We start from the raw sequence: 14,408 nt of genomic DNA on the forward strand, positions 1-14,408 counted from the left end.
ATGAAAACGGATCACATGAATTATCGACAAGATTTGATCTTTTTACTGCTGAAAATGACAAAACGAGTCAAGTGACTCCTAAGAAGAAGAAAAATGGAAGAAAATGATTGGGAAATGTTGTGAGAACTTTCCAGACATACTTAACTTTAGTTTTGCGTGCTTGCCAACTTTCGATCAAAGTACAAAGAACAGTGGCCATTTTGGAGACTTGGCTTTGGCAGCCATCTTGTGTCAGAGGATGCTGATGAAGATGAGAGTGAAGGACACGCACGCACGCACGCACGCACGCACGCACGCACGCACACACATCAGGATCAGGTTTCCCGCACGCAGCGTGGCGGGCGGGCAGTTGCTATGGCGACGCAGCGTTGCCATGGTAAACAATCCCGGGCTGCGGGCACACGGAGCCGGCCGTCATGTAAACAACGTGGATTTCCAGTCAAGATGGCCGAAAGTGCAGCCATGACCTCAAGAGGAAGCAATAATCTGTTCCCGGGTCAAGCGGCGACCCTCATAAAAGCTTGACGAAGCGTCCTGACCTCGTTAACGGCAAGCCTCGCGATTCTACACTCCATCATGAGTGTTTTGCTGTCAGCTGTCTGTCCATCATCGGCGCTCAGCCACATGAACGGCAGCAGGTCGCGTGTCAGCTCGCGCGGTCACAGCGCGCGTCAAGACCCGACGGCCTTTGTGACGCGCGTCAAGGTGAACGCGCGTCACGCTTAATGCGCTTTAAGCCACTTTTTCAGCTTCAAAAGCTTTTGTTTGGGGTTTTTTCACGCCGACGTTGTGTCCCGCCGATGGCGACGCGGGGCAGCTGCGGGGCGAGGCTGCTGAATGGCGGTCGGCGGGACAAAAGGCCCAACTGCTTTCCATGCGGCGGCGCCGGCGCCGGCGCCTGAATGGACGGCACACAACACAAGCGCTCGAGACGCCGCCCGCATTCTTCTCCTTGCCCGCGACGCTAGCGTTAGCCTAGCTTCCCTTACCAAAAAGAAGAATATGTAAGCACGCGTGACGTACACTCCAAATCAGGAGAATATGCTCGCAGTTGACTTTTCTTGTACTTTTTGGACGTATACTGCACCAAGTAAATGTGAAGTGTACTTGTAACTAAAAGTTGGCATACTGTAGTATATACTTAGAAGGCACTTTATTTATAAAGCCCTAAAGATCATGTGGCTGGATAGCCTCGAGGTTAAAGGTCGCCACAATTAGTACAAGTGTTTGCCGGTTGAACTCAACTGTGGACATAAGCGTAGCACAAAGTATACTTTCAAGTATACTTTCAAGTATACTTTCAAGTATACTTTGAAGTGTACGGAAATGTTCCAATTTAGTCCCAAGGAGTTTCCTTCAAGTTGACTTTTAGTACACTCGAAAAGGAAAACTTAGGTATACTTAAGTATACTCTATATTCTATACTACTTTTTGGTAAGGGAAGCACTCAAGACGCCCGCCCACATTCCTTGACGCTAGCGTTAGCTTAGCTTGCGACGTCACTTTCTTTCTGCAAGTTCCATCTTGTCTTTTTTTTTTTCCTGACGTTGGGCAGAGGAAAACAAACTCTGTCAGCAGATATTGTGATTTCATTGCAATGTTGCATTTGAAGAGAAAAATTAATTCTTATGGCTAAATAAGGATAATGTGATTATTTTTCAACAAAGCTCTTTTGTTTGGTATGTTTTACTTGATAAGACAGCAACAAACTGAAATTCCGAAAAGGTCGACTTGTCAAAATGAACATGACGTTTTAAACTTTCCCTAAAAAAAAAATTGACTTTAACTCATTGACTGGCAGCCATTTTGACTGAAGCAACCCCCTTTGCTCCCGGCTGTTTTACTGGATTTTGCAAGACCATATTGTGTTCTATTGCTATAAAAACATGGAAGCTACCAAAAGAAAGATTAGAGTCTCTTCTTTCATCAGGAAAAAAAAAGTACATTTGTATCGGTTTCCATTTTGCAGCAATTAGCATTAGAATAAAGCTAAGCTTCAACATTAATCACAAATCTATTTAGAAATGGGAGTAATGAGCTTTCTTTCAACATAGCCCTGGTTGATCTCTTATACTCTGCTGCCACCTGCTGGCTGTTTTTGTAAAAACTACCAACGCTTCAACATAAAAAAAAAAAACATAACAGAAAAAAACCACACTGAAAACATTTAAAATAGAACGTATTTATACGTTTTGAGGAGCAAATGAATTAATAGCGCAAACGGACGTTTCCTCGGTGAGAAACGCATATATGTCTTCCAATTTAGTCACCAACTACTTTTGTGTGAATTGGTTTGTTGTGCGGGGTTTTCGATTTGCTCGTTGCATCTTTTTCAGAAATTCCAGTCAGACAGACGCCAGCCGCCGATACACATTGACACCCACGTGCAGATGTAGACGCCATTTTGGCTAATCTCACGCTCAGACATTATTCAACATGCTGACGGTGTGTGTGTGTGTGTGTGTGTGTGTGTGTGTGTGTGTGTGTGTGTGTGTGTGTGTGTGTGTGTGTGAGAGTGTGTGTGTGTGTGTGTGTGTGTGGGGGTGTGTGTGTGTGTGTGTGTGTGGGTGTGTGCGCGTGTGCGTGTGTGTGTGTCGAGTTGCGTTGAGCGGGATTAGCGGATTAGCTCGTCTGTGTGATGATGTCACTGCGACTCAGCGGACGTCGGAACTGATATTGCATCTTACATCATCGGAAACTGTTTTTCTTTCTTTCTCTTACTGTTTGCAAACATCTCTGAGGAAAAAAACATTTGCTACGTTCGCTAACGCTGAGAAAGCACCTTAAAGGGGAAGTCAACCTCCCAATATTTTTTGGGGGGGGGTTCTATGCAGCCCCACGAGTCTAAATATGGAATTGTGGTTAATATTGCATCGAAGATGACAACACTGTTGCTCGGGCAACAACCAATCACAGGGCAGCTTCACAAAACAGGTGAACTGTGATTGGTTGTTGCCTGAGCAACAGCGTTGTCATCTTCAGTCGACGGCAAGTGGCAAAATGGCCGCCCCGTCAGATAGATGGATTTTGCTTCCATACTCAGATTCCACAAATGTCATATTAATCACAAGTGAGGTCACATATAACATATTATTGTCACGAACTGTTGAAGGTTGACTTCCAGTTCAGGTTTGAAAGCAATGCAGCTTAAATGCTAATTAGTGTCAGCATTGAGCTAGCAGAACGAAAGGCTGAGCTCAAGGCTGAATACATTTTTTGTTGTTGGTTTAGTTTTTGGGTCAACCTCATCTGGCGTCAACAACTTCAAGCCTCTTTTTCGGTGAATTGTTCCTCCTTTTTAAACGGCTGCTTGTTATAAAGTGAGTCGAGTGGATCGCCGCCATACGAAGCTTGTATCTCAAATGTTTGCTTGCAAGTCAAAGAAGAAAAAAAACCCACAGCTTGTTACCTGCGAGGACCTCCCTCAGGGTGTTGTGCCAAGCGAGCGCGTGTTCCGAGGACGCGTTGTGGAGGTGCAGCGTGTCCTCCTCCAGCCTGCGGCCGCTTCGCTTGCAGTAGAACAAAGCCACGCCCAGCACGGGGCCGCCCGAGCGCTGCCCCGCCGACCGCCGGCGCTTCACCTTCACCGCCAGGACATCGCGTAGCATCAGCGCGCCGGGCGGCGGCGTGCACGCCTCGCCTGCGTGCACACGCGACAACAGTGGCTAACGTGGCTAAATGCTAATCACAGAAAGGAATTACTGCCTTTTGCTTTTGCCCAATCAGGAAGTCAAACGCATCATCTTCTATTTACACTTCAGTATATGCTGAACTGTTTTCTTTGTTTTCTGCCGTGGCAGCAATTTGCTTCCATGCTTATGAAACACAGCCAATATAAACACAACACATCTTTTTGTTGTTGTTGATTATGGACGAGACTTGTGCAATATATTAACATAATTTAATCTACAAATGTGTCACGCAGTCGTGTAGCGTCCGGTCGAGTGAAACGAAAATGATCACACTGAGACGCACAGATTGGACGACAACGTGAATGAGATCTGAAGTGACAGCGTGTGCGCACACACACGCGCGCGCGCGCCACACACGCCCGTAGCATGTCACTACGTCCAGATGGACGAGAATCTCCCATCTTGTCCTCACCGACGCACCGAGCACACACACGTCCTTAAAATATTCCGAACTGTTCTCACTAACCCACGCAATAATAAACATCATATTAAATTGACATCATTAGAACTTTTGACGATTTTTGTATTGTTCGGCGTATTTCATGAAGTTGCCGATGACGGTGCGTATAATATATCGTCCCCACTGGATGTTGATGATCAATTTGTAACAAATAAGAAATGTCATTTGATCATTAATATTCATGTAGAATTTTTTTTTTTTAAATGCCTCTTGGAGATACTTCAAGGTTTTTCTTTTGATGCTTTTTATTGTATTATTTTATTATGTGACTCATGTAAATTGGATTGACTGATCTTTGTATTCTTTTTCTATGTTCAATAAATGGTTAAAAAAAATATAGCTTGAAAGCTCATGGAAAGTAACGATGCTAAAACTGCACGCATAAATAACATCAGTCATTTTACTAAACGCTAACTACGCCGCCGATAGCTTAGATGAAAGCTAAACTATCGCCATTAGTATACAGTGCTACCTTAGCGAAATGCTAATTGCACGCTCTCATCGATCAAACTGATATCTTAGCTAAATTCTGCTGCTAACTACCTTTCCGCTCACTAAGACAGAGTTAGCATAAGATAGCAACAGCCAATGGGCGCGGTGTTATCCAAGCTAAAAGCTAACGACACTCATTAATCACACAACTAATGTTCTTAAATGCTAACTATGGTCCCATTAGTTCCCCTAAAAGCTACCCTTCAATTACCCTGCTAACGTTGCTAAATGCTAACTATAGCTACGCTTCAATCACACCAACTTATTAGCAATATAACAAATAGCTTAAAAACACACACAACACTATCTACGCTCATCCTGCTAACTTCCATAAATTTGAAGCCCAAAAAAAGAAACTTGCAAAAGCTCCCTGCAGATAAACAACATGTCGCGCATCCTCGAGCAGATTGACAGGAAGAACTTCTCATAAACAACAGCTGATCCATTTCTATACACGCACACGCACGAACGCAGCATGCTGACTGTGTGCGTGTGCGTGTGTGAGTGTGTTAATCTGCTCACACTGAGAGAATCTAATAACCCCCCACGGGCCGAACCAACTGCTCACGACTGCTGCCAATACACACACACTTGATGACATTAGCCTTGGATGGAATTCAGCAAAACAGATTGTCCAACCCAGAAACACACACACACGTAATTGTGTATTTACTCATTGAGTTGTGTCAAAACAGCAACATGAAAGCAAAACAAAAACACCAGTTTGTAATGTTTTCCACAGCATGCTCGCTACGCGTTCCCACCAATTGGTACAAAAGCGATCCCTGTTCATTTTCGACCGATTGATCGAGCTTGACTGATCGTTTGGAATATGCGCAACGAGATATGATCAAACAATAACAGTCATTCCTCCAATCGCATAAGTTAGCTTGCTAATGTTGCTAAAGTGCACGTCAGTTACGTCGCTAACTTGGCTAAATGCTAACGGCACTCATCAGTTCCACCACAAACGAATCCAAACTCCAAACAACTAGCATTTCTAAATGCTAACTATGCTAACTTCCCGAAATGGTCACGCCAATGTGTGTGCGCGCGCGTACGCGCTGGTTTCAGTTACAGCAGCATCTGCCGCGACATTCCGCGCAGATGTCGGCGCGGCACCTGACCTGCGGGGCTCTCGGGCAGGATGGGGGTCCAGGTGAGTCGGGTGCTGGTCAGGAGCACGTCGTGGCTCTTCTTGCCCACTTTAAAGATCCCGCGCAGCAACACACACTCGCTGACAAAAAGACATTTGAATAAAAATCACATTTTCTTTTTAGATTCAATTCTTTTCTCTCTTGGATGAACATTTTTGCCCATTTTCAGATGGACGCGACAGACCAAAGCAAAAAACGAATCGTAATCAATTGATGTTTTTTGTCATTTTCTGAACTGCCAATTCCAAATAATGTCCTATTTTAGGGTAATTATTGATTTTTTACCTCACTCGTCAATTCATTGACAGACTAATCAATAATTAAAATGACCATTTGTTGAAGCCCTAGTTCAGACTCCTTGTGCCTAAAATGGATGCCACCATTCCTAAAATGTCTGACGTCATCACAACTACTTCAAACTCGGAATGCTTAACGTGAGGAAACTGTATGTGATTTTGTAGTAAAAATGAGCAAAACAACCAAATAACCGTGCATCCCTTAAACATGTTTGACTATTTTTCCCTTTCATATGATTTCCTTCATTTAAATCACAGTATGAAGTGAGCCTTCTGGTCCGAATGACCTTGGGGTTCAAAGAAGAACTTCATCATCCAGATTCCAGATCAACAGGAGCAAATTGACTTGCAAATTTTAAACAATGAATATGAAATGCTGCCAAAATGAAGAGAAGCTTGACAACAATACAGACCTTATCTAACTCTTAGCTTTAATAGGGCACGTTTCAAATTCATTTTCATCGAGGATTTTTAATTTAGGATTGGTGAAGTTTCGGTCAGTCCGAAAAATGTGAGCGTGCAGTCCCACAACAAATGTTTCTTCAGCATTAGCACAAAAAGAGCACAATGTTCATCTTATACTTTAGCAGCTTAATAGCGCCGACCAATTGTTTTGAAGGTGACCTCTTTCACTTTGTTTCAAAATCAACATCTTTTTCGTTTCGACGTGAATTTGGCGGGCTATGACGTCACCAACCATCATCCCTGTCGCTCGCTCACCTGCGCTCCACTTCCGGCATGTGCTCCTCAGCTTTCTCCTCCTTCTGCTTCTTCTTCTTCTTCTTCCTCCCGCTGAGCTTCTCCTCCTTCTCCTTCTGCTCTTTCTTCTCTCTGTCCTCCTCGCGCGTCGACATGTTCACAATTTAACAAGCAAACAAAATCACTGAACAACAAAACAAACTCGACGTGCACTTGCCGTCCGCTTCGCGCGCGAGCTAAGCTGATCCAGGCACTTCCGGGTGTGGTCGTCAAGGAGACGACGCGGCTCGCACGCACATGGAAGGAAGGGACGAGCACGTCGCCGGTCTCGGGGGCGCGCACGGCCGGCCAGACAGGGACGCGCATTCTTTCCATTTAAAATGACATTTAAATGAACTTTTAAACACATGTAGAAATGTTATAAACCTTCATTATTTATTAATTATTATTATTATTATTATCATCGTTATCATTATAATTATTATTATGTATTTGAAAACTTTGTGCGTTTCAACAACAAAACTTGTCGTGTCGTTGAAAGAATTTCAAAAACACAGATCGGCCCCACTGCTAATTTATTTAAATGTTAACGACGCTCATTGGCGTAAATGCTAACTTTGCTAAAAGCTAGCTAAACGTATCCACTTTATTGCTAACTTTGCTAAATGCCAACTGCCCACGTTAGAACCACTGCTGACTTTGAAACTAACTACAATTCTCAGTCACAACGCTAAGTTTGCTAAATGATAACATCCGCTCATCACGTCAGTCACGCTGCTAACTCGGCCAATTGCGCCACTAAACTGATCAATCGCTAGGTTAGCTAATTATGTCATGACATGTCAGCTGATGGTAATGGTGCGCGTGCGTGCGTGCGTGCGGCCCAGATGTTCATTCTGCAGGCAAGATTTTAATTGATGAAAAAAAATCTTGTTTATGCATGGATAGCACACACACATAAAGACACACCCACAAATGTAATGTATGATACAAAAGGACTTTATTTTTTATAAAAACTTGATTCAATCAAAGTCACATTTTGGAGCAAAATATGCACATGCGTGTGAATTTTGCTTCTTCTTTGTCTTTTGGTGTCAAATATGAGTTTGTGTGTTTCAAAGCGGCCATTTTTTTCACAGTGTAAGTGAACATTTGAGTGTTGGCGCCAAACGCAATCATCCCCCTCACCCCCCGGACCCCCCAACAACTTCTTCCGATACAGATTGCGATCGCACTTGAAGTGCCGGACCCGACCCCGGAGAGATTGACTTGCGTTATCGCAGGCAGAATTTCACCAGCAAGGCACCAAAAATGTGACATAAATACACGTTTCTCCCACGACGACAACTTGATATTATTATCACAAACTATAGTGTTGCTAATGCTAATTTGTGCTCACACTGCAGCTCAGCTTACCCTTTGGCTTTGACATGAGCCAGGAAAGTGGTTCTTTGGCTCTGGAACTTCATCCAGCCTTGAAGAGCAAATCATTGGCGGAGAAACTTGTGTGGGCGGGATTATGTTAATTATCCCTACTGTGATGTCACAGTTGGGCAAAATCGAAAAGGGCTACTTTTCAGGATCAGTCCTTTTTAAAAGAAGTCATTGGCAAACATCTGCTTTTAATTTGGAAATTGATGATCAACATTTTGGCCTTTTTTTTTGGATAGATGTTTGTTTGGGCATTTTCTGACCAGTCAAGTTGAAATAATGTTCTTGTTCTTTTTTTTTTATCTGATGAATTGATTAATTGAAGAACATAATAAATGAGTTGCTAATGAAAACAAGCAGCCCTGAATACAAGACATTCATTTTTTTCCACAATATGTCCCCTTTAATAGAAGTCTTTACAAATATGTCGAAAGTGAGGACATGTTAGAAAAAGCAACAAGACGGACGCTGAAAAATAGATTATTTTTTGTTTCCGGGGTTTGGGATCTACGGAAGAGGATTAGGGCCAGTGAAGAGAGGGAAAAAAATGGCAGGATTCGGACTTTATTCTCATAATTCAGATTTTAAAGTGAATTCTGACTTGACTTTATTAGCGCTACTATTATTCTCGCTTTAAAGTCAGCATTTTATTGTGAGATTCAACTTTTTTTTCCTCTCTCTTCATTGGCCATCATCCTCTTCCGTAGGGATCAAATTGCATAGTTTGGCTTATTGCTGCTTGACTGGCCGCCGTCCCGGACAGGAAGCGACGAGGACCCGGACCCGGTCCCGGGCGGCGCTCACGACTCGTGGAAGATGGCGTTGAGCTGAGCGTTCATCAGCCGCTCGTGATGCGAGTGTCCGTCAAAGCCCATCAGGTTGTCTACCTGCGGGTAGCCGCCGCCGCCGCCGCCGCCGCCGCCGCCGCCGCCAGCGTAGTGCACGCCGAAGGAGTAGCTCTTGTCGTAGTCTGCCGCCGCCGCCGCCGCCGCCGCCGCCGCCGCCGCCGCCGCCGCCGCCTCGTGTTTGAAGGACGAGAAGTTCCCGTTGACGCTGAGGGGCGGGCTGAGGGGCGGGTCGAAGGAGGGGCTGTCCGTCACCAGGACGCCGTCGAAGTAGGCTTCCGGGGCGCCGTACGCCGGACCCTTGACCTGGTGGAAGATGTGCGACGGGTCCATGGTGCCGTAGGGCGGGCTGGGCAGGCCCGGCGTCTGATAGGAGAAGTGGGCCGCGTAGGGGGCGGCGCCCGGGGGGGGCAGGTGGGCCGGGAGCTCGGACGACTGCTCGGGCAGGAAGGTGCGAGGATTCAGCTGCAGGCAGCCCGCCACCAGGTTGGTGGTCGGCTGGGACAGACCTGAATGCGACAGCGGCGTCTTCAGTACTGACGCTTTCGGCGGCTTTATTACACGTTAACAACCGCTGCTTATTTATGTTTATGACATATTCATTATCCATATGAATCTTTATGATGTGCTCTTAGTTACAGCTTAATTCCTGTTTATTCACATTTATTGCAAGTTAATTGCTATTCCTTTGTACATGTCAGTTACATTTTAATTACTGCAAGGCATATTATTACATTTGAATGGAATTACTACAATGATTTACAAGTAAATATATTATATTATATTAGCGGTGATTCAAAATGATGCATTACATGTTAATAGAGATTCAAATGTATTACAAGTCAGTTTCTGTTTATTATTATTATTATTTTTTGCACACATACAGTTCTTGGCAAATTGGACAAATGATTCCCGTCTTTTCATCATCATCATCATCATCATCATCATCGTTATTGCTCATTGCCTACCAATTTGTATTTATTAAATGTATGACTGTTTGTTGGTCGCATTTCCATATCATTGCATGCTTAACGACTATTTATTGCAGTTCATTTAGCAAACAATATATTCCTTATTACGTATTTATTACATAGTAACTACATGTTTATTTGGCTTTATTGTACTTTATTTTTTAAACATAATATGTAAATATAATGTTCTTATTGTTTTCTATCCACAAGAAACGTAGTGAATATATTGTGCAAATCTTTTTCCATGTACAGCGTACGCGGCGCACGCCGCGTCCGCGTGCGCCGTCTGAGTGTCGCGTGCTCGTACCTTTACAGAGCGCCTGCACGAAGGTGATGAGGTCCGGGGCTTTCCCGGACCGCAGGATCTCGCTGAGGGTCCAGATGTAGTTCTTGGCGAGGCGCAGGGTCTCGATCTTGGACAGTTTTTGCGTCTTGGAGTAGCAGGGCACCACCTTGCGCAGACTCTCCAGGGCGTCGTTCAGGCCGTGCATGCGGTTGCGCTCGCGAGCGTTTGCCTTCATGCGCCGAACTTTGAACCTGCAGGGCAAAAAAAAAACAACGACACCTTAGCCACGTTGCTAACACTTTGCAGTCACATTTCAGTCACACCTTTTCACTTTCTCAAGACTTTGAACATGCTGAAGAAAAATGTCATCGAATACATTTTCAAATAAGGCTGTAGCATCAAAAAATGTGAATCCAGCGCTGCCGAAACTTTGTCGATACGCAGGAGCCGCAATGTGAATGCCGCATCTCCACACGAGCCCGCTTGCTATTTTTGCATTTGTTTTTGTAGAGTTCAGCGCATTTACACCTTTTTTGATGATGAAGACACGATGCTACGATAATATTACCGCATTAGCCAAGTCGCTATTGTGTTCATCTCATTTGTTCAGAGAAATGTAGCCACAATGCTACCTAACATTGTCACTTTATCTAACTTTTCAGATGTTATTTTTTTTATTTAGTTTCATTACCAGTATGTTGTGATTCTGTGTGTGTGTGTGTAGGGGGGGGGGGGGGCACTTTTTCAACGCTAATATGTAGCCACAAGATTATCTGACATCACTTTAACAAACACGCTAATTTTCTTAGCTGATTTCTCTTACTTAATTTTGTTACATTTCACCACCACCTTTTGTGTTTCTGTGAAAAAAAAAATCTCTTTTTGGAAGCTAATATGTAGCCTCAATGCTAACTAACGTCACTTTCGCTAACTGGCTCATTTTTGAATCCGATTTTTTTCATTTAGTTTCAATACCACATTTTGTGTTTCTGTGAAAGTACCACTTTTTTGGAAGCTAATATGTAGCCACAATGCTAACTAACGTCACTTTCGCTAACTGGCTAATTTTTTTATTCTTTTTTTTCCCCCATTTAATTTCCTACCACATTTTGTGTTTCTGAGAAAATACCACAACAAATTTTCCCGGGCCAAATTTAGGTTCCCTCTATGCCAATCTTTTTCTTTTCTTTTTTTTTTTCAATTTGTGGATTTTGTTGAGGAGAGGGGGCAAAGGTCAAGGGCCGGTGGCTGACCTCTGCAAGCGAGCCTTGGTCATCTTCTTCTTCTTGGGTCCTCGTCTTTTGGGCTTGTTGTCGCCGTCGCCCTCGTCCTCGTCTTCCTCCTGCTCTTCCTCCTCCTCCTCCTCCTCCTCGTCCAGGAGGCACCGCTCGTCGTCCTCTTCCTCCTCGCCTCCCGTCCCGGCTCCCGCGGGGCTGCCGGCCTCCTCCTGCTGAACCTCAGACTCGCCAAAATTCTGCTCCGACCTCGTCATGACGACGATGATGATGATGATGATGCTGGTTTTCAAAGGGATGCAAAATTGGATTTTCATTCATGCGCACATTAAAAAAATTCTTTATGAACTGATATGCAGCAAATAAAGATTTTTTTTTAAATTACACCGATAAGCATAAAAAAGATTCAACATTTCTTTTAATACAAGTAATAAAATGAATCATGTGTACACGTTTGTGGTTAATTGATCGCAAGTTTGCATTTTGTTAAAAACTTGCACTGATTTATTGTCAAGATGATCCGTGTTCTAATGTGAATTAAAATGATTATGCACGTCAAATGTTTTCATATAAAAATGTTTTTCATGAGGAGTTTTTTTTACTTAATTATTTGTTTTCATTTAAAGAACATAAATAACTATACTGATATATTTGGATTTGGACTTCTTCTGGCCACTGGATGATTACTTCCATTGTGTTTATGATTGACTTATTTATTACAATTCATTTTATTGGGTGTTCTATACAAAATATGTATTTTACTGTGTGAGCAAATGGAAAAAAGATCATAGAAAATTGCCATTAATTTCATGCAATTTGCAAAAAGTGGGAAAAATCGTAGAAAAACAATTTTTCATTGTAAATAGCAAAATAAATCACATTTTCATTCGAGACACTTTAAAGACAAATTCATTAATTGTCATATCAAATCCATGTAAAAATAAAAATAAATGAGAAAATAGTCATGGGTTGTTTTCTACTGAAACAATTTCCAAAAACATGAAACCGCCTTGATCGTCGATGGCAAATCTTACAAAATCCATTTTGAGACCGATGAGCTCCTTCATTGATTTTGATCTTTTCTACTTGCATGCGTCCAAATCCATGAAAACGTTTGCGACCTCATCAGTCAGTGTGTGAAAAAAAACTTGTCAGGTGTTCAAAAGGCCCGAAAATGAAGTCAAACAACACAAAAAGGTCAAAATGATCAAAAGTGATGGTGAATAATCAAAAACAATATTAAGAACAAAACCAATCCGATTGGCATCTTCACTTCCAATTGAAGTGAAACACAAAATATTCCAAAAGTGGCATTTGGATTTCAATCAACATCCTAACAAAAGTTGGGATGAGATGATCATTCTTTGTTGTGTTGATTAAAATCATCACTCACTTTGTTGTTGCTGGAATGATGACGTCATTGATGATCAAGAGTGATCCTAATAAATAATAATATTCATATATGCACGTACCTGCTGTGTTTTTTGTTGCTTTGCTGCCTTTCAGACGTCGCGCATCCCGCGTGCGTGAGTGCGTGCGCGTGTCAGCGGCCGGGGAGGTTTGTGTCGTGCGCGCGGAGGAGTCGCACTTTTATAGCGGACGTGCTCGCTCTCGCGCTGGTGCTGCGCGCGCGCGCCTGGACATTAGCATGTCCAGGCCACGCCCTCTCGCCATATGGTGCCCACGTCACGCAAAGGGCCCCGGGGATCACGTGACCCGGCTTCCGGAAAAGCCCATCTGCCGCCTTGCGCAAGACGCGCACGCGCACGCGGACGACCGACGCCAAAACGCGTCTCCTATAGCCAATTTGTTATTCCAAATATGTCAAATAATTGCCATATTTCTCAAGACGTGACATCCAGGATGAAATGTTTGACGTATGAAAGACATCAAATATCACGAACCTAAATGTGGAACTTTGTGGTCTGACGCTAACGAACTGTGACCGTCAGCATAGTGGCCAATAATGTTGGACTTGACACGGGCCAGGTGAGCCGCCGGTTACCATGGCAACGTGAAGATTGGTGATGCGGAGGGGGATCAAGTGGTTGCTAACGAGTTACCGGGCAACTTTCGAGCACCGTGGTCACATGCTAGCTAATCTTTAACGATGAGTCCATTTCACACGCACGCCCGCTCGCACGCACGCACCTTCCATTCAGGTCATCTTTCCCCTCTTAACGAAGAAACTTCGAAAGAGATTTATGGGACAAATGTCCGTTTTTGTTTTTCCACCAACTGTTGAGACGTGTGTGCTGGTCGTGGAAGACGGAAGTGAGAGCAAGCTGCGTGACGTCATGAATAGTTTGCGTCGATGTGCTCTGGTCCTGGCAAGCGGAAGCGTCACCGGGACGACATGAACGGCGAGCGAGCAACTTTCTCTTCAATTGCGACACTTGACATGCAAAAAAAAAGAAAAGTCAAATCAGATAAAAAGGGACACTCGACATGCTGTGCCCCCAGACGGGAATTGTCACTTGTCACTCATTGTGCTCATGGAGTTCCGTCAAAATACAAAATAAAATTAAAAAAATCCCCAACAAACTCATTTTCATCCCATTTTGCTCAGAGCAAGTTGGCAAAAGCGAACTCGGTGAGTGCTGCCACTCTCCTGCTCGAGCAGCACACAACACTTGCTTTTCCTACGAATCGTTTTATTGTTTCGAGTCTTAATAAAATAAAATGACATTATTATTATTGTTATTATTGTTGTTGGTGGTGGTAGTAGTAAGTAGTAGAGTTGTGTAGCAGCAGCAGCATGAGTAGGAAGGATTAGGAACCCTTTTGCATTCATTGGAAAAGGGCCACTGTACCACTGAGTGCTTGTCTCACTTGACGTGTCTT

At 43.6% G+C, this 14,408-nt stretch overlaps 2 protein-coding genes across 3 annotated transcripts in view; both read right to left on the reverse strand.

The window, feature by feature from the left end:
- cerkl (CERK like autophagy regulator) overlaps positions 1-7,088 on the reverse strand; it is a 17,073-nt gene extending 9,985 nt beyond the window's left edge. Inside the window, exons 1-3 of one of the 2 annotated variants that reach the window (XM_086090651.1) lie at positions 6,818-7,088; positions 5,772-5,881; positions 3,410-3,640 (exon numbers count right to left, since the gene is read on the reverse strand). In XM_086090651.1, the coding sequence (XP_085946777.1) occupies positions 3,410-3,640; positions 5,772-5,881; positions 6,818-6,951 (475 nt within the window). In that variant the 5' untranslated portion in view covers positions 6,952-7,088. The remainder of the gene's footprint in view (positions 1-3,409; positions 3,641-5,771; positions 5,882-6,817) is intronic. The other variant, XM_086090652.1, reaches the window with a different exon arrangement.
- A 1,515-nt stretch (positions 7,089-8,603) lies between these two features.
- neurod1 (neuronal differentiation 1) lies at positions 8,604-13,191 on the reverse strand. Its single transcript, XM_086090921.1, has 4 exons — positions 13,037-13,191; positions 11,583-11,846; positions 10,351-10,580; positions 8,604-9,581 (listed from the first exon to the last, which is right to left on the reverse strand). Exons 2-4 carry the CDS (start codon positions 11,819-11,821, stop codon positions 9,028-9,030), a joined length of 1,023 nt encoding a protein of 340 aa, XP_085947047.1. The 5' UTR covers positions 11,822-11,846; positions 13,037-13,191; the 3' UTR covers positions 8,604-9,027.
- Positions 13,192-14,408: the final 1,217 nt, after the last annotated feature.

This window comes from Leptonotus elevatus, chromosome 12 (genome assembly GCF_054856555.1).
Source record: "Leptonotus elevatus isolate MCC_2025b chromosome 12, RoL_Lele_1.0, whole genome shotgun sequence".
NCBI lineage: Eukaryota > Metazoa > Chordata > Actinopteri > Syngnathiformes > Syngnathidae > Leptonotus > Leptonotus elevatus.

Coding starts and splice junctions, on each gene's coding strand:
- neurod1 (XM_086090921.1), bottom strand. CDS start 11,821: ATGACGAGGTCGGAGCAGAATTTTGGCGAGTCTGAGGTTCAGCAGGAG. Junction 10,581..11,582: donor ACCAAGGCTCGCTTGCAGAG/GTCAGCCACCGG, acceptor TTTGCCCTGCAG/GTTCAAAGTTCGGCGCATGA. Junction 9,582..10,350: donor CGTGCAGGCGCTCTGTAAAG/GTACGAGCACGC, acceptor TGTCGCATTCAG/GTCTGTCCCAGCCGACCACC.